This window comes from Chelonia mydas, chromosome 14, assembly GCF_015237465.2.
Source record: "Chelonia mydas isolate rCheMyd1 chromosome 14, rCheMyd1.pri.v2, whole genome shotgun sequence".
NCBI classification, from domain to species: Eukaryota; Metazoa; Chordata; order Testudines; family Cheloniidae; genus Chelonia; species Chelonia mydas.
Window position 1 is genome coordinate 22,883,505 of NC_051254.2, and position 20,247 is coordinate 22,903,751.

The 20,247-nt window shown below is 47.3% G+C and overlaps 1 protein-coding gene across 3 annotated transcripts in view; it reads left to right on the top strand.

Moving 5' to 3' along the window:
• The window catches only part of PIK3R5 (phosphoinositide-3-kinase regulatory subunit 5), a 97,806-nt gene that overhangs the window by 24,261 nt on the left and 53,298 nt on the right, over positions 1–20,247 (top strand). For 2 of the 3 annotated variants that reach the window (XM_037914177.2, XM_037914178.2), the window contains exon 2: positions 19,497–19,609. In XM_037914177.2, coding sequence (XP_037770105.1) covers positions 19,510–19,609 — 100 coding nt within the window. In that variant the 5' untranslated portion in view covers positions 19,497–19,509. Of the gene's footprint in view, positions 1–12,019; positions 12,923–19,496; positions 19,610–20,247 lie in introns of those variants that run through there. The other variant, XM_037914180.2, reaches the window with a different exon arrangement.

A 20,247-nucleotide genomic window follows, 5' to 3' on the forward strand; every position in this document is an offset into this window, starting at 1 on the left:
TGTTGTGTCAATTGTAGGATGACAATGCTTACCTGCCCAGCAGCACCCTGTGTGCAAACATTGTCTTTATAGCACCAAGGATTAAATTTAAGAGCCTTCTTTTTTGTTATATTAAGTGCCTCCTGCAGCTTGGAGGAAGAGAGCATGTCGCTGCCTAGTCATCAGTCATCCCTTCTTGTGTCCTGGCTCTGTCGCCATCCGCAGAGCCGGGAGGGGTGTGACATACTATGGGTGTGTACAAAGGGGAAGAGAGACCTGGAGGGCCTGGGGAGGAGGAAGCATTTCCTAGAACTAGCAGGTGCAGTCACAAAGGAACTTTTAGCTAGGCAGGGTGGTGTGGGGACCAGGAGATCCAGGTTCTATTCACAGTTCTGCCACTGTCCTGTTGTGAGGCCCTGGGCAAGTCACTTCCCCACTCTGCGCCTCTGTTTCCTCTTCCAGCCTTCATCTTGCTCTATTGCGACTGTAAGCACTTTGGGGTAGAGAGTCTCTCCCTGTGGCCAGATTCATACTGAAAACTTTTGCTGGCCCATCCACACCAGTCGGGGCTGTGATGAGCTGCAGCTACATTGCTGTTCCAGCCTCCTGTATTAAACTGGCAAAATTGCACTTTTGCTGGTATAGTTTATTTCACTTGAGGGAGCTGACATAAGCGATACCACTATCAACTGTGTCCCCAGTAGCAGCAGTTGGCCAGTATAGTGTACTGGCATAGTTATACCAGCAAAGCCTTCCAAGCAAGTCTTCCAAGTCCTGATGTCTGTACACTGCCTAGCACAATGGGTCCCTGATCTCGGTTGGAACCTCCAGAGACCGCTGTAATCCATATAATAGTAATAGATTTCAAGGTATCAGTTCTCTCACTGCTGAATAGTCTCAGCTCAGTCGATGTTAAAACGCTCTAGATTGGAGCTGATCCAGAAGAATTTTCAGCTTGATTTTTCCAAGTTCCTAATTTCAAAGCCATTGGTTTACTTTTGTTCAGTTGCTCCTCTAGTAGATTTCATGAGGTTTAAATACCAAGCCAAGACCTCAGGTTACAGCCCCTGAATCTCGCTGTCTGTGATAAACTCCAGTGTGGTACTGTTGTATCAACTGACACACTATCTCTCCACTTGAATTCGGGACTCCATCCCACTGTGTTTGTAAAGTTCAGCCTAATATTACCGTGTCCTGTCTCTTGAGGGCTTAATTTCCCAGCCATATTGTTGTGTTAATTATAATGTTTTGTGCGGATCACAGACAGAGTTCCTGTAGAGGATGATGAGGGTTGCAAAGTGGCAGAGTAAGGATCTGTCTCTGTCTATCTAGGTTAGGGATCTCAAACTTGAATCAACAGGAGGGCCACATGAGGACTAGTCCATTGGCCTGAGGACCGCATCACTGACACCCTCTGCCCCCGGCCTTGCCCCCACTCCACCCCTTCCATGAGGCCCCGCCTCTTCCCAGCCCTTCCACGCCCCTATTCCAATCCCTTCCCCAAATCCCTGTCCCTGCCCCGCCTCTTCTCCGCCTTCTCCCCTGAGCACGTGGCTCCCCACTCCTCCCCCCTGGAAAGCGCTAAGCGCCTGGAGGTAGGCAGAGGAGCAGGGATGCGGTCCGCTGCAGGGAGTGGGGGGAGGGGAGCTTGGCGGCCTGCAGGAAAGAACTCCGGGAAGGCGGGGGCACGGGGAGCTTGGCGGGCCGCAGGAAATAACCCAGCGGGCCGCGTGTTTGAGACTCTTGATCTAGGTACTTATATGGGCCCTATCACTACAGTATCTGAGCATCTAACAAACACTGAATTTAGCCTCATATGCTCCCAGGAAAGTATCTTTGACATTAATGTTCAGATGAGGAGTCGGGGCCAAGGGAAGTAAGTAACTCACCCAAGGTCAAACAGGTAGTCCATGGCAGAGCTAGATTTGAACCCGGATCTTCTGAGTCCCCGCCCAGAGCAATAACCACACCACACCACCATCCTTTCCCTTGAAGAAGGCATTGTAACCATAATGCTGCATTCCGGTATTTTCAAACTTTACGAGCAATTGTGAATGTCCTGCCTTTGGTGTTTTCTACTCCATGCATCTGATGAAGTGGTTTATAGCCCACAAAAGCTTATGCCCAAATAAATTTGTTAGTCTCTAAGGTGCCACAAGGACTCCTTGTTGTTTTTGCTGATACAGACTAACACGGCTACCACTCTGAAACCTGCCTTTGGCAGGCTTTCTTTAACCAACAACTTTCTGTACGAAATTAGGATCTTAATGCTACTTTTAAAACAAGTCCTTTTTTCCCGTCACAGTTTGCATTTTGTTCGCTCCCCAGCCACAAGCAAAATGCAGCTGAACTGGGGTGCTGTGCCTATGATCTTGCCCACTTTAGCACAGCTTTATATAAGAGATAAGCAGATTTATGTGCTTGTGTTTTTAAAACACTAATCTGTTCTGTTTTTTCTAATTTTTTGCTGTTCCTGCGTGCTCTGTGCCAGGTTCCTAGCTCCCTTGGCTGGAGTTGAGGCCAGCCCATTGCCACAGCTAAATCTTTTATTTATCTATTTGGCAATCGTGGGCAAAATAGCTAGCAAACGAATTAAACTTTTCATTGCTCGTGAATTAGATTTCCCAAGTGGAAATGCGAAATCTCCAGGGGCAGGATCCTCAGCTGTTCCAAGTTGGGATAGCTCTGTGGACTTCAGGGGACCTGCTCTGTTTTACACCAGCTCAGGATCTGACCTTAGATAGCTTTGCATAGCTTTGCTTTCTTGGTTGAAGTGATCTGAGCTCTTTTGTGTATTTGAGTGTTTAACCTAATTACGCTACTTTAAAGCTTCAGTCACTGGTGTATACTGCTTCTGAGGTACCCCTGACAGGATGTCTTGGTTAAAACAAGTGGTTCTTGTGGGTTAGAAAAAACCTCTATGAAATATAGTTTGTTTGTCTTTTTTAAAAGAAGCTTTCAACAGATGCACCCTGCTCCTGTTAAGGTCAAAGCAGGGTCTTTATTTTCACTAAAAACAAGGTGGTGTAAGAAAAAATAACGCTTCTCGTCTGCTATTCTTGCACTGCTTTGCAAACCTTAACTATCAGAGCCTCCTAGCACCCCTGTGAAGCATGTAGGACATCACCATTTCACAGAGGAGTAAACTGAGGCACAGGGACATCACCTTAGGTTGTACAGTGACTCACTAGCAGAGTCAGAAGTAGAAGCTAGGAGTCTTGACTTTCAGTTCCCCCTTCTAGCCACTAGGCAACACCGTCTTACTGTAGTTATGACATCTGGACTGTACACTAGGTTGTTGGGGAGACAGGGTTTGGATTTTTGGTGGCTTTATCTCTCTCTCTCTGTCTTAGGTACTTATCTGGCCCCCATTACCATAGTCTTGGAGCACCTCAGTTTTTAATGTTTATTTTCCCAACACCCCTGAGAGCTATTGAAGCTCTGTTATTACCATTACCCCCACACATTTTCCCAGATGGGGAACTGAGGCACAGAGACTCAGTGACTTGCCACTGACTTCTTGGGTGACCTTGAGCTGAGTGGTGAATTAAACTACATCTCCGGAGTCCCAGCCTAGAGCCCAAACCATGGGACGATGCTTCCTCTTTGATGAGCCATCAAGTCCAGTTGATCTCTCTTTGTGAGTGTCTTACAACATAACACTTTGGAGGATGAAATGAGAGAGCTGCTGTTCCATATGTTTGCCCAGGATTTCTCTGTAAGGGTTATATCTAAGCGCAGGCTAGATTCGCAAGGCGCTGTGTGTTGTCTTTGGACAAGAGGACAGGCAGGTCGCAGTATTCAACCCGGATCATTTTTGTAGTATCTGAACTTGATTGCCGTGCTGTAACCTGGGACTGGAATTTCCTTGTAATGGCTGGCTGGTAATTGATCACAATAACAGGGAGAGCCTTTTCTTGCAGCTGAGATGTTGAGACTCACTCTTCACTTGCCTCAGGGATAAAATTGGAAGGAGCTTCCAAAGAGAGTAAGGGTAGCAATTCTTAAAAAAACAAACCAAGTTTAAATTTTAACTTTGCAGAAATGTCAGCAGTATAACAACAAGCAAGTGTGGTCTGCTATCTGCGTGAAGCATAATGAGTGTTAGATGCTCACAAGAAAGTGCACAAATCCCTGGGCGGAGAGGTTAGTTAGGGGTGAAAGAGCAGTAGGAAGCCGGAGGACATATGTAGTAGAAGGTCTATGTAACAGAGAGGGGGTGTGGCACATGGTGAGCATGTTGTATAGCCTTATAGGGGTTTTTGAGTAAGGTGACGCCCACCTGTGCTATTCTTCTGGAAGGTGTGTAGTGTTCCACTAACTTAGATAAGTCAGGCCAGATCCTGGGGCTGGTCTGCAGCCGTTTGATTCCCCAGGCTGCTAGTCTGTTTCTACCAAGGAGCAGCTTAGAGCAGCCTCAGGACTATGCTAAATTGTGCCAGCAGGAGTGGCCCCCATGGGTCTGGAGAGCAAAGGGGCTCTTGTCCTTGCCCCCTTTTCCAGGATTGTCTCTTCTGTGCCAGGAGCTGCAAGGTTGAGGATTGCATAGGCCTGGTTCTGTGCCACTAAAGGACTCCTCTATGTAGGGGGAATCCTTAGCTGGCCATTTACAGGAGCTTTAAGTCTGCTCTGCACTTCTGGGGTGTCTGAAAGGGGTTGAGGATCAAGACACCCTTAAAGGACCCTGATTTTCATAGGGTTGGGGCTCAGCACCCATAATCCTTCGACCCTTGTGGAAACTTTTAGAGATAGACCCTAAAATCTGTCCTGGCCTGCTGTTGGGCCAGCCAGTCAGGATCTTCCAAGGAAATGACCACTCTGATATGTCGCCAAGGCTCTGAATGCAGCTTTGCCACCAGAGCAGATCAGGGAATTAGGGTAGTTGCTGTATGCAAGATTATTTATCAATAGTTGTCGTCCCCGTTCCCCCCCCCCAAAAATCCTGTAGTCACGTTGTTCCTGCTGCTGACTCATTTTGAGGCATGTTTCTCTCTTCTCTGGCTGATACCAAGAACAATACCTTTGGTGATTAGAGGATAGTTAAATTTGTACTCATTAAGGATGACAGATGGGGGCATTCTCCTAGCTGGTACAGCTACTGGAATGAGTTTTGCAGATGAATGGTTAGAAACTTACAAAAGATGTGGCAAAAGAAATTTACATGTAGCATAACATTTATCCTCTCAGAAAATGAAAGATCAGTTTTCAGCTGTAAGAGTAAACTGCTGTTTGATGCAAACTGCAGGTACTAAGGAGTTTCTTTGCTAAAATGATTGGGAATTGTAGTAGCTAATTAGTTCAATCCCTATGCAATCTCATGGCTATTTGAAAAGTAGGGCGTGGGGCACACGAAGAACCCCAGGGTGGCTAGCTTTGTTGATTTCACTGAATTTTGTGATATTTGGTGTCTTTCTGGTAGCTCCAGCTCTTATCAGCCCCATGAATATGTGAGAATCTGACTTTCTTTTTCTTTTTAATGGAAGTTGAGATTCTAGCCCTCCTGGCTGCAGAGAAAAGTTGGAAAAAGTGACCTCTGAAGGTGCAGACACCAGAAGGCAAATCAGAAGACTAAATGTTGTTTGGCTTAAAATCTTTTTTTTTTTTTTTTTTTTTGGTGGGGGGGGGGGGGAGCGAGGAGGAAGGCCTTACTTGCGGGTTTTGAATGCTTGGAATTGGTCACATGGCAGGCCCATTCTCCGACTCTCCTAGATGTTGTGTTACAAGACACGGTGGTGCTGGGATGCAGCACCTGAGCTCTTTAGCTTCTTTTGAGCACCCAAAAGTGTGTCTAGATGTGTCATTAAAATAAGAAACAGTCCCTGCTCCAAAGAGTGACCAGCTGAATTCAGACATGACCTGAGGAGGGAGGGTCATAGATCAATAAAAGAGGAGGAGGAGGAGGGGTAAGAGGAAGAACAAGAACCCGAAATCATGGTTTTATACCCTTATTGAAGCAGGAAGGATAGCCCAACAGGGCACTAGCCTGCGACGTGGTAGCCCCAGGCTCTCTGAGTGGTCTGGAGCAGTTCTCCATCTATAAACTGGGGATACGAGCACTCCCCGACTTCCTACAAGGATAAATTTATTAAAGACTGAGAGGTGCTCAGATAATACAGTCTTAAAAAATGTCCCGTGATGTCCCTTTCCTATGTAAGTGGTTACAATGGCTAATTACCTTCACTAATGAAAATGTGCACCTTATTTCTGTCTGAATTTGTCTAACCTCATCTGCCAGCCATTGGTCTGTTTACACCTTTGTCTGCTAGATTGAAGAGCCCTCTCTTAACGAATACAGGGGAGACCCCAGAGACATAAGGCCTTGCAAACAAGGGTGGGGAGTTGAAACATGGCTGCAGAAGAGGGCAGGACTGAGGCGATATCGGTGCGTAGCCCCCAACGATTCTCAGGGTCTGGCACCCAACTGTGAGTTCTCAGAGTCCTACTCCTCTTCAGCAAGCTCATGTGAGAGACAGCTGGTGCGTAACTCATCCCCATCTGTGTTTGTGGCGTGGTGTTTGTGGAAAGGTTTGCTTTTTCAGCAACTGGGTTACAGTTCTTGACGTGAAGGGCGGGCTCAGTCTGTAGCCCTTATTTGACCTGCCTGGAAAGGATTCTAAATGGTAGTCTGTCTGTCTGTCAGGGTATGGATTGGGTGGTGAGGGGGGTGGGACCATACACAAGAAGGACCTAGGGAAGAACACAAGTGACCTTTGACAGTACAGCTTGTCTGTGGGAGTGAATAAAGGAGAAACCGTGCTGAACTGGGTCTGCCAGGGTGCTTCCAGCTTTCTTCAAACTGCTGGCTGTGCTCTAGGGGTAAGGCCCTTGGCACGGCCAACCTGACTGTGAAGATCCTGCCCCCAGGTGCCAATCAGGGTGTTTGCCTGTGCTCTTGCCTACAGAGGGAAGGTCCCAGTGATGGGCCCCCACAAATGGAACAAACAAAGCTCTTTTTGCCAGCAGCATCTTGCTGCAGCCTCTACGCTTGGCTGAAGTAACTGTAGTTTCCACCATTTCAGATCTGCCAAATTAGACACCAGGACTGGTTTGCATGTGTTGTCAGCAGTGCATCACCTGACAGCGCTGCAATGTTAAACTGAGAGCCTGGTGCAATGGAAGCTCTTGAGACAACAACAGAAGCATGTGATGGGCAAGAACAATAATAGCTGGCTGTTACAGTCTCTCTCTAGGGCATTTATTGTCACCGCGCCCTTGTGTTGTTATCCACATTTCACATGATAGCTGCAGTTGTAAGGATGGGTTGCTTTCCAGTAATGGGGATGAAAAATCCTACAAACTCAGACGTAGGAGAGCTGAACTGACACGTCCCTAGTGAGACCCTCTTGCCTCATTGCTGCTTTAGGGCCATGTTCATCCCTGGTGTAACTTCATGGACTTTTAGTGGAGGCACATCAGAGGTGAATGTGTCCCTTCAAATCCAAACGCTCCAGAGCAGCTGTTGTCTGCGCCAACGCATTAAAAAAACCCACACCTGTATGGTATTATGGCTTTTAGTTTTGATCTGAACTTAGTTTGTTGGAATGTCAAGGCTTCAGTTCTTTTATTAGTGAAGGGAAGTTGAAAACTCAAATGCATAATCTCTTCACCCTCTTCCATGCAAACCATGTATCACCATCACAACAATTCAATTTTTGGAACAAAGACAGAAAAAAGAGACAAAGCTAAAAACAGGAACTAGTAGATAAACACTACTCTGGGCTCTCTGCTTGTGAGACGAGCTGCCCTGAAACATCTGTCGAGGTAGCAGTAGCTCTCTTGGGAGCTGACAGGCTTGCGGAGTCCAGTTCTTCAGGTCTGCTGGTGTTCATTCTTGTAGTTACATCTTTCCCTCCAGCCACAAAGCCAGGTGGTTAAATGACTGAAAAGTTCTTCCATTCATGAGAAGTTTTAGGAGCATTATCTTAAGTATAGGCTTAAATATAACCCTTCAGCCTGTGTATAGGAGATGGTTAGGGTGCTAGTGGGGGACACCAGAGACCCAGGTCAGTTCCCTGCTCCTCTGCAGGCTTTTTGTGTGACTTTGGGCAAATCAATTAATCTCTTGCTGCCTCAGTTCCCCATCTGTACAGTTGGGATACTGCCCTACCTTGAAGGGATGAGATGAGGATCAATCCATTAAAGACTGTGAGGCTCTCAGGTACGGGGCATCAGGTAAATACCAGAGACAGACATTCAGCTGTGACGTCTTGAGTTCACTGTTACAAAAGAATTCTATGAAGTCTTCAGGCTTATGAGCCTGGTTTCTTTGTTAAGAGGAAGATAGGAAGATTAAGAAAGCAATCCTGGAGAAGAAAGAGACTTAAGAAACCAAGTAGAAAAAAAAAAAAAAAAGGACAACCATTATTATTTGTGTAACAGTAATGGCTAGAGACCCCAACCAAGATTGGGGTGCAGTGGCAGCTAGGCACAGTACAAACAAAATGTGATACAGTCTCTGCCCCAAAGAATTTACAAACTAAACAGAGAAAAGAAATATCCCCAGTTTACAGATGGGGGACTTGAGGCACAAAGGGCCAGATGTCAGAGGCATTTAGGCACCTAATGGGATTTTCAAAAGCATGTAGGTGCCAAACACCCATTGATTTCATTGCATCTTTAGGTGCCTAAATACCTTTAAAAATCTGGCCCAGAGGCTAGAGTAAAAATTTCAAAATTGCATGTAGTGTACATACCCATGTAGCCCCCCAGCATGGGTATAAGTATCAGTGTAGACAGTGAGACATGGTTTCAGTAAGTAAAGACACTCATGAAGGATGTGGGTATGTACCTGAGTGCATACCCCACATGGCTCTCCGCTCGCCGAAGCTCTGCCTGTGTTTACCCTGCTGTTTCTATCAGTGTTGTGTCCCACTGCCTCCCCACTGCTGGAGCCTTTCCCTGCCTCAGGAATAGTCTCCGGCAGTGGGCAAAGGCTTGGGCAGCTCCCTGCTGCTGGAGACTCTCGCGGTCTCCCCTTTGCCAGAGTCTTTCACTGCCACATGTAGCTATACAGCACAGTGTGGACACAGCGTGCTTTCACTGTGGCATGTAGCTGCACATATGCTACATGCCACCGCCAGTTGTGTGTAGGATAGACGTAGACTGAGTTGAGATTTAGGCTCCTGCGTCACTTAGGTGCTTTTGAAGATATTACTCTACGTTATTTGCCCACAGCACTGGTTTGAGGCTCGCAGAGCAATGCAGTGTGGACGTTCCAGCACAAGCTTGAAAAGAACAGGGCTGCAGGCACATGTCCCACAGAGCCGGGTTTACTATGCAATGTGGACATACCCACAGGGAGCCTGTAGCAGAGCTGGGAACTGAACTCAGTCTCTGTGTTTTATTGCTCACCCTGTCTAGTGTCACACAGGGAAACTGGCAAAGTCAGCCACTAAACCCAGATCTTCTTGGATATTTAATGTTGATAAGTATGTCTAGTTTTGGTTTTGCATGTTGTGGTCCCTCCAATGCACGAACTCTAGCATTAAGCGACTGCTGCTGATGCAATTAATCTCCAGGGTGGAATTAGGGAAATCCTGTTAAATAATTCCTATTTTCAGCAGCGTGAAAGGCTTGGAGAGAGAAATTTATGTGGCGATGACATTTCTTAAGCAGCTCTCAGCTTCCTGTTGGCTTTCTCTTTTGATCCCCTTATCTGTAGGCACTTAGTGAAAGCTAAGCAGAAGAAGCTGGACCAGAGGGAGTTGGAGGAATAAACCACACATGACTAACACACTAAAAAGGGCCAGCACTTTGGTATCCAGAGCTGGAAAATTAGTCACCCAGGTTCAATGGTGTGTGTTTTTAAAATATTTATCTCCATCAGCTGCTAACACTTCAGGAAGTTGCTCTTTCTTCTGTATTTCTGCTTAATAGGGAATATTTGCACTAGAATGTTCCGGCTCTTTTGCAGGTCAGTGCACTTGGCCAACCCTCTCTTTCACGATCACAATACATGCCCCTCCTATGGAAGGGCATCGCTGATTTTTACTTCCAGGATACCTAGTGCTGAGCTCCAATATGTCCATAATGTTGAGTTTGAGATAATTCATAGTCCCTCCCTTTCCTTGTTCTTACACTGCAGTAATCCACATGGTGGTGCAACTTTCTGCCTTTACACTTCTACAGCACATTTCATCTAGATGGGTAGCAACGCTCTCTGCAGTTTGATGTCGAGTATTCTATGGGACTTAACTGTGGCTGGAAAAGTAATATGAAGTAGTAAAATCTAATACACCACTAGCTAAAAAGACATCCCATTGTCAGTATTCATGACAAACTGGAGAAGAGTAGAAGCATGGGTCTCTGTTTTGGATAATAGAAAGCAAGAATTATTGCAGGGTTATTCCATACTGTGCATGTGTGTGCGTGCTTTGTCCAGTTCAATCTTAAATGTCCCCAGTGATGGGACTTGGATTCCTTCCTTGGGGAATATAATCGCTAGCTGAAGAGCTGTTGCTGTTGGAAAGTTTTGCTTGTATTCTAAATGATTCATTTCTTTAAGATCTGTCCCATTACCCCCATATATATGTACACCCGCGTCCCCTCACCCTGAACTACGTCATTCCTTTCCATACTTGGAATGGGATTCTTGTAGACGGCCACCCATGTTCCATTTTCTTAGGTGTTGCTTAACCAAGCCATACATCCTTGGCTCACTAAGGCCTGAGAGATGTTTAGCAGCCTAAATGCTCAACTGAAGTTAAGATATAGGCTTCATGCTCCATTTAGGAAGAAAGCATGAGTGAGTGGCACCTGCTGGCCTAATTGGGATGGAGATAGCAACCTGCTCTTAAACATCTCCTGTGGCCCTTGAAGTATGAAGTAGAATAGTAGGATGGAGATGTGTGGTCTTGTGGCTAAGGCACTAGACTCTGGCTCAGGGTAGCTGGGTTCAATTCTTGGCTCTGCTGCAGAGTCCCTGTGTGACCTTGGCCAAGTCCATTAATCTCTCTGTGCCTCATTTTCCCCATCTGTAAAATGGGGATAATGATCCTTCCTTTTTGTCTCTCATCCATTTGGATCCTAACCTCTTCGGGGTAGGGGACTGTCTTTTACTATGTGTATGTACAGCATCTAGTGCCATAGGGACCTCCTCTTGGTTGTGGATCGATAGGCACTACTCTGTTCAAATAATCATATCATCCTTGGTGTACAGATAGGAAAAGTGGAGCAGAGATGGTCACACAGTGAGGGCCCAGTACTGCTCCCACTGACTTCAGCAGGAGACGGGTGAAGTCCTGAAGAAGACCCAGGAGCTACTGATTTTCAGGCTTAGGCCCATGCTTCCTCTCAATGTCTGTGCTATTATTAGGGTTGCCAATTTTGGCTGGTTGTATTCTTGGAGATTTCATCATGTGACATAATCTTTAATTCCTGGAGACTCCAGGCCACTCCTGGAGGATTGGCAACCCTAGCTATTATAAACAGACCAACTGGGGCCACACAGCCACTTGCGCACTTGGTTTTTACATGGTGAATCAAAACAAGTTCACACTTCTCTTATTTCTAGAGGGACTGTCACATGAGGCCGCCTGTGACCACTGTGACCTCACTCCTAGGTTATGTTAAGGGCTCGGTTCGTGACTGAGGCAATCCCTCCCCCTTTGGCTGTGGGCAAAGATCCTCTGATTCTGCATCAGATGCTGGTTTCCCCCTTGAGGCCAGTGGTGATTCTCAGATCAGTGATGGATTTGAGTACCCCATGTCCCCAGTGGGACTTGGCTTCCACCTATCTGAGTGGAGAGAGTTGCTCCCAGTCGCATGCTTGGGCTTATATGCTGTTGTCTTCCAGCAACCCCGCTGTGCAATCAGCTCACTTCCTACCCCAGCAGGCCAGGAACCGGTGACCCAATAAGGAAATAATGTTTACCGCCTGGGTGTTTGGATGGTTCACTTGCCTTTTGTGAGCGGATGTTTGTCAAACCTGTTGCCTTCTGGATCCTTTGATAAGCCACCTTCGCAGGGTTTGAACGAACTTCTTATCTTAGTCATCTCCCTGCCCTTTGATGCTCTGTGCATACTTGAGCATAAACACAGAGGGTGACTGTGCCTGAGCTGTGAGGATCGTAAGAAATTGTGGGTTGCTCCCTGCTGTGCCCCGGATCCCACAAGAAACATCCTATGGCTCCTCAGTCTTTCTGCTCCTGGGCTCCACCCTTTGACACTGGTACTTAGGAACTGTGTGCACAGGAGGAGGAGGAGACCCTAGAAGCTGGGGGGCTAAGAATGGCAGAAACTAGGACTTCCTCTGTGATCTAAGGAAATACGTGGATTTCATAGAAGGAGTAAGTGCCAGCTGTGCAGGGCTAGCTGCTTGTAGCATACGTGTACACGCACACATGGATGCTCTCCTTGCTTTCTAGACCTGTGCTCATGACACAAGGGACTGTGCTTATTCCCAAGAAGCCCACTGCAACTCCTCAGCGTCAGAAGAATTCAGGGCTGAAGTCAATACAGGCTTCAATCAAGGGAGGCTTTAGGGTTTTGTGTCTCTTAAGGAGTGATCACCGGCAATAGCTCTTACTGGGACATGACCTGCTCAGGCTGCAGTGAGCTGAGCTCATGACACCTTCCTGTGGACGGCTTGGTTTCTGATCCCTGAAGGCTGGCGTGTGACGCGAGAGATGCGCCGCTACACTCATTTGCTTCTCTGCTGGTGCTGAGCTTCCAGATCTCTTTGTGGCAGGGGGCTTGGGTGGAGAGGATGATTTGTTGCACTACTTCAGCTTTTGTGCCACTCAGAGTGAGTGATCTGCTTGGACCTTTGTTCTGGTGACATTGGTTTATTCCTGCACCTGACCCCTGCCATCAGAGTGAAATGGGGAAGGCGGAGAGATGAGATGCTGTCAAAGGGAAAAAACGAATTCCCTGTAGGGTCTAAATCACATGTGCCTGGTCCTGGCAAACCATTAGATATGATCTGGATGCTTTTGATTTCAAAGTAAGTGATTGCCGCTGCAGTTCTTCTCCCACCCAGCACACCTGCATGGATTCCCCTGTATCCATGGTTTGGTTTGGTTTAGTTTCCGTCCTTTGGCTCAGATGACCCGAGCCCTTCCTCTCTCACTTGAGTGGAGGCGAGGGCTGGGTGAGGAGTGACAGCACTGGAGGAGTGGAGTCCATGAATGAGACACAGGGCAGAGTAGCATTTGTAATCATGCCAGCACGTAGGTCTCCGCCCATCCGACTTCCCAGTGAAAGCGAGTGTGTTTGCAAACCAGGCCTCTGGGCTGGGTGGTTTTTTTCCCATTTCCTACTTTGGCATTGCAGCCAGCAGCCTCTGAACTAGCAGGGCAGGAAGAGCTACCGTCTTGCCTTGAATGTGCCCTGGGGGCTTTCTTGTGTGTCCTGGATGCTTGGATTAAAGACCTTGTTCCATGCCGTGGGTTTCTCCTCCACCGAAGGAGATGATTGCAGGCACTCAGCGGGCCGGTTGCTTTTTGCACATGTGTCTTGGGGAGGTGTCGCTGGTTGTAATGGAAGGTGAAATCTCAGATTGTGACATGGCTGTCTGGGTTTCTTCTCTTGGCCTTTTGGTGGAAATGGAAGAGAAAGAGCATTAATGTAGCCAGGATGCAGAGGGCTGTACCCTCTCCAGATGTCTCGCTGGAATGGTCTGATCTGAAGAAGTGTGGGGTTGGGAATTGCCCCTTGTGGGACAGAAGTCTTTGTAGCCTAAGCAAAAGCAGCTGTGCTAATGGCTGCCTCTCCATTCGCTGCAGTGGAGTTGCACTCATTCACATCAGCTGAGGATCTGACCCTTAGGCTTGATTTCCTTCTTGCTTACACTTATCCAATGGAGCAACTTCTAACCCCCCCACCCTACCACGGTGGAGGGGCTGAATCAGGCCCTATGTATGTAGGACATGCTGTACATATTAGACACCTCTGAGTTAGTATAGGCTCTTTTCCTATAGTAAAGCCCACACGCATTTCAGTTACGTAGCATACCAGGTCCTATTCATGTAGGCTCTGTTTTGAACTGCTAGAGTGAGATTTCCAGAGTTTAAGCCTCCTTTCCATCCTTCCAATTCTGGGCTGCTCCAGGGACCAATGAGGCCTCTGGCATAATTTACACACCCAAGGGGAGTGCCCAAGCTATGGCAGCCTTCCTGGCTTCCTCTGGGTAGCAGTGCCACCAGAATGCCCACAGTTCTATGCATAGTAACTCTGCCCTGCCCTGTCAGCAGGCTGGTAGGGCTGCATAAATTGCCCTTACCCAAAGCCTGTGGCAGGGGGAATTCTCCCTTCACTGACCCTTCAACACTGCCACAGTATAAAAGGGCTATAGCAAAGGGGTGAAGCCCTCGCCTAATGTTTAACCTGCGCGTTCCCACCTGACTATTTCTGCAGGGCTTTCTGGCCTGGCTAATGCAGCTGAAACCCTCCGCTAATAACCAAAAGATGACCTCAAATTGCATGGTTTAGATCTAGAACTGGGTAGGAAATTGTTTTCCTAGCCCATGAGAATTTTCAAGATTTTGAGAATTTATCTGCCCTGCACCTGGGACAAAAAGTCGAAATCTCAGATTCTGTTTTGTGAACAGCTAGTCCAAAAATAATTTTGGAATGGGTCAGTCAAAGATTTTCCTTTCAATTTTGGCCTTTTAAAAAAAATACACTTTTTTTTTTACTATAAATTAACTAATATTTTGAAACAAAAAGTTGTTTTGTACCAAAACTCACAACTCTTTGGTTCAAAAAGTTTGATTTTTTTTTTTCAAATTGGGAGCTTGTCAAATCTGTCTCTTTCCTGCCAGCCATTTTAGTGTCAACTAATCAATATTTTCTGATGGGGAAGAAAACCCATTTAATCAGAAAATTCCCAACCAGCTCTATTCAAATCCAGCTTCCTCCATAGTGGGGCTTAGCTCAGTTCTGGCTCTGCTTTGGGCCCGTCTAAGCTTGTATCCTCCACACGCCATCTCTTAAAAACCAAACTAAATATAGCAAACATATATTTGGCACTCAAAAAAAGTGTACTGCAGTGAGAGGCAACGTGGCTTTATTTTGTTGTTGCCGCTGTTAAAGGCATTTAAAATGCTGAGCAAAACTTGCTTTCTGTGAACTGATCACTCTACTTCTTTGTAATCCACATAGTTGGTGGACAATGATTCTTAACTTCCCTGTTGTCCTCTCGTTCTCAGTCACTTCCCCTTGATCAGTAAGAAGCCGCTTCATTAATGAATCAAGCTGTGCGGTGCCACTCATGGGCGGGGAAGAGAGAGGCTAGTTCCTCATTGTAGCATGTATAACAGTAGAAGTCTGTCCTATCTGATCAGCTATCAGTTATGTACTATGGTGATGAGTTGCACTAGAAATCGGTGTCTAGCGAGATTATCTGTCTCCTTTCAGAAGACACAGTGCCTCTTAATTATTCTAACTGTTCTGGGATTGGAGGAAAATGGCCTTTTGGTTCAAGCACAGGACTGGGAGTCAGAAGACCTGAGTGCTGTTCCCAGCTGTTGCAGATTCATTGTGCGATCCTGGGAAAATTACTTTAACCTCTCTGTACCTCAGTTGACCTCTCTGTAAAATGGGGCTGGTTGTGAGGTTTAGATCATTCATGCCTGTAAAGCATTTGGAGATCTTTAGGTGGAGGCTGCTATTGAAAAGCAAAGTTATTGTATGGGGAGTTTTTACCCCCAAAAAGGGAGACGTGTCAGATGCTCCATGGAGTCCACTGGGGACTTGGCTGTTGATTTTACATGGAAGGCACTCAGAGACTACAGTATTGGGCAGTGATATATAACTCTGACATCTAGTTCATCCAGCACATGCCCTGTTTGTGCAGAATAATTGGGGCAGTTGGTCTGAGTCCTACCCTATTCCATATGCAAGTGAATTCTCTAAGGAGAGACATGGATTGCCTCATTCCAGTGGGGTATTCGTACCCCCATTGCTGTCGCTTCCCCTCTCCTTCCTGTCTTGTGGGTGTGGCATCTCCAGATGCTAGTGTGTGGCGTGAATGGCAGTGACATGCACTATTGCTTTTTTATTTCCACACACAGCCTGTTCTGTGAAGGCTAGAAAAGACACAGCCAGGAGTCTTCTCTCCTGAATCTACTCGCTGTCTTGGTCTTTTTCTGGTGCTTTCCGTTCTTTTCCCTTCCCTGAAGAACAAATTCCAGAATTCAAGCCTCCACTGAAAACTCCCCAGGTGCCTGTTGTCTTCTGCCAGATCTTGCACAGCCTTTAGTAAGTTGTTCTCAGGCTCTCTCTGGGACTCTGTCTGAGCCACAGCTGCAGGCCTTGTTACGGAAAGGAAAGGAAAGCCCTTCCATTGTACCATGGCATACTGCTCGGAAATTTACAAAGCAGCACCAAGGTGTGGCGATGGAGCTGGAGAAGGATTGATCCCAAAGCATCAGCCCTGCCAGTGCTTTGAAGTGCCACTGTGGGCAACTCACCCTGCATACTCTTAGCGCTCGCAGGCACTTGCACCTGAAGAACTCACCCCGGTGCACTAACGTGCTATCGCAGATTTCCAGAAGTGACTAGAGATTCGGGGTCTCTCCATTTTGTGGGGCTCAGATTGAGATACATAAAAAGGGCCCAATTTCCAGCAGGCAGGTGCTCAGCTCTTACCGAAAATCTGGTCCCTTTTAAAGTGTCTTAAGCTGGGCACCCTAAAAGGAGACACTCCAAATCACTGGACGCTCTTTAAAACCTTAGCCCCAGTCTTTGGCCTCCCCTTGCATTGCTGGGACTAGGGAGGTGACATAGGGTATGTCTGCAGTGCAGTGGGAGGTGGGATTGCAGCCCATGTAGAGTTACCCAAGCTAGCTTTAAGCTAGCTGGCATGAGTACCTATTAGCAGCAAAGCTGTGGCAGCTTGGGCTTCAGCACAGGCTACTGCCCAAGTAGGTGGGCTTGCACAGCCTGGGTCACTGTGGCTTCACTGCTCCAGCACTTGAGCTAACTAGAATAAAGCTAGCTCAGATACATCTACTCCCTCTGCAGTGCAGGCAGACCCTTAGCAAGGCCGCTTGGAAAGTTTGACTTGCATTTTCCAGTACTGTCCCCTGTAACGTAATTTTGCACAGGTTGTGGGTCTGTTTGGTGGGGGGGGGTGACGTGAGGGGGAATGAAATGTCGCTAGTTCACCATTCTGGACACATTCCAAAGTCCTTTTTCCATTAAATTTTCAACAGACTTTGTTGAATACGACAAGCCTTGGAGACGTGTGTGGTCACCACAGGCACATTAGGAAACCGACAGATGCATTTGTACTTTGTGGTTTGAAAATTACGGTAATAACTTTCCCTTCAGGTCCCAACGTCCATTTCCTATTTCAAAATCAAGGGGCATAAGGGAGGGAATTCTGCTGTTCTGGGACAGTGCGTGGCAGGTGGATCAAGAGTTCTCAACGGGCAAGAGGCATTTCCTAGACTTTCTTTGTTGAACACTAGACTAACATTAGCCTTTCTTCAGATGACCCAGCTGTGTTCTCGAACAAGCTGATATGTAGGATTTTTGTGCCCTGTGGCAATGTGCTGGGTGATACATGAGTCATTGCCTTCTTAGTCACCGCTTTCCTTTTGACGCTTGCCACAAGTCATGAGTGAAATGCCAAGCAGATCGGAAGATGAGCACATACTCTCTGTCTGTTCACTTCAGACACTTTGTGGCAGAATCTCTTCTCCCTACACTGCCATAGCAGAGTCAGTCGGTGGGAGTGTGCATGCTCGTTGACAGGAAACCAAAACAGTCCATGGTAGAGTCTGGTGCCAACATGTCGAAGAAGCTCTTCACTTCCCAGTAAAGCAGAGTGCTTTCACCTGCCAGGCCAGTGCTTCAGTGCCACTTTTGCCTGGAGGGACCCACGTGTGGATTCTCTGAAGTGTGGATGAGGTAGGAATAGGGGCTTGATTCTCTGACTTGCCAAGTTCATTTTGCTCTGCTTAGGAGCCCAAGGCAGCTAGAGGCCTCCATCAGAGATCTTCCCCTGTGCGGGGCAGCCTCCACCAGCATATAGCTGATGGTGTGGCTAGGCCAGCTCTGCCATACCAGAACCCTGCCCACTGACGTGAAGGAGGTAGTGGGTGGGCAGGAAGGTGTAGGGTGGAGCACAGCTCTGTTATACTGGGTTCTCCACAGAATGTAAGCTGCCTGCAGTGGCTGTGAATTGAGGAGCCATGATCGCCGAGTTCTGCTTGGATACATTCGAGAATCAAGCCAAGAGAAATGCTGGAATGCCCCAGACTCAAGTTCAACCCTTCGAGGATCTTCTAGGATCCTAGTGTGTGTTGAGAATGAATAGGAGGCAGCTCCTGCCATCCAAAGGCAAAGGCTGCACTGGCTAAACCTTCCTCCCGGGAGACATGGATTTTAGATTGTTATTTTTAATTGAGAGGCAAGGAAGCTCTGAGACCCCACTGAGGCCTCTGGCTAAAGAGGGGAAGGTGCACACCCAGCATTAGCCATCTGGATGTTCAGCTCTGATTGCAGGGGAGGTGGCCTTAACTCAGTAGTCTCTTCATTATTTGTAATAGAAGGAGGTACATGATCACTGCCATGATGCTTAACTGAAAAGGCTAGTTTTCTTACCACCAGTGTGTCCCCCACCGCTCTCTTGAATTGGATGTAATGCTGTAAGAAGGACGATGCCACGTCATGTGCGACTCATCGTGTGTTGGCCTGCCTACTGGGTTTGATCCCTACACAGTAGGGGTGGAAGGGTATTTTCCATACAGTGAAATTGATGGTGAAATGTGCGTGCAATCTGCTATTTCAACATGGCTGTGACTATCCTGCATGACGAGGCACTCTATCTGAGAGCACAGACTACATGACCATGTGTGTCCTGTGTTACCCCAGTAGTTTCTTGGTCTTTGCCTTAAGTGGGCCAGTCAACAGCAGGAACTGGCTGGAGAAGGAGCAGATCCAGCTCCCCTTTGCAGACCCACAGGTTGTCTAAGGCTAGAAATATGATCCGTGAGGAGAGGCACTGTAGGATGAATCCATAGCCACTAACAATGTCCATCACGGTCACTATTTAAATTACACGCCTGCACTGTGAGGTGGAAAGAACTCGGAACCATCTGCTCCCTTTACCATCTAAGCCACGAGACTTCCTTAGCTGTCAGTTATGTCAAGGCTCTTTGCAGGCCTATAGCCACTAGACTTCATCATCATTGCAAACGCATGAGCGAGTCTTGCTCTCTCCAGCGGAGGGTAGTTGTGAGCATACGCACGTACTGCAGTTGTGGAGGATCTTACGCCCCCTGGTCACAACAAAGAGACCCTGCAGCTCCTCTTGATTGAGTTGCCCATGTCTCTTGTTTTGCTGACAGTTGGGAAGGTAGGGAAGACAGGCAATTGGCAGAGAAGATTACAAGGTAGCAATGATAGTATCTGAAAAGGTCGGGAAGAGACTCTTAACTGGGTGAAATTTCAAAGTGGATGTCCTTGCTTTTCAAGGCTTCGGAGAGTTCTTTTGTGTTCTCTGCTCAGTAGAGTGCTCCTGGGTACAGCCTGGTGATGTTAACTCTTCTCTCTCTATCTCTATTTAGGAGATGATCTAAAATGCAGCACACAACTTGCACAGAGGACAGGATCCATCATGCACTGGAAAGATGTCTACACGGGCTGAGCAGAAGTGCAGCCTCCTCCACCACATGGACTGGTAGGTGACCCAATATTCATGTGCTTCCTGAAGGCCCACGGTATCCTCACCAAACCTTGTGGCATAAATGTCCTGGGATCCTTCCTGCCCTTTCTGTTGATATTTGTACATCTTGTCCTTTGCCTGGTAACATTCTGCCCAAGCAGCGGGAAGGTAATATGGCTAGGAACTACCGCCCCATTCCTCTAGCAACTTTGGGGCTCAGAACCACCTTCCCTTCAATACGAGTTAGAGATGGGTCTGCTCTACTTACCCACTTGTGCCTGCCCAAGTTCTTCACCTAGCTGGAAAGATGTGCCAAGATGTTGAGAGATTCATGTTAAGTTTAAGGTAGTGAGTAAACGTACTATGGTGTATGCGAACTGGTCAGAGCACTGGCTGAAAAGGGTAGGAACCTCCACTCACCACATGGGATGACTCCTGTTCTTTGACTAGCTGGTGCGGTCTTGCTTCGGGGCAAATGCAGCTCAAACCTATATTTCTGTGTGTGTGTGTGGAGGGGGGTGGGGTGTTCACTGGGGTTTTGGGACAAGGGGAACAATGAAACATGGTGGATGGCATTTTCCAAAGGACCCAGTGCTGGCCTAGCTCTGTCCATTAAAGTCAATGGTAAAGTTCCCATAGACTGCAGTGGGAAC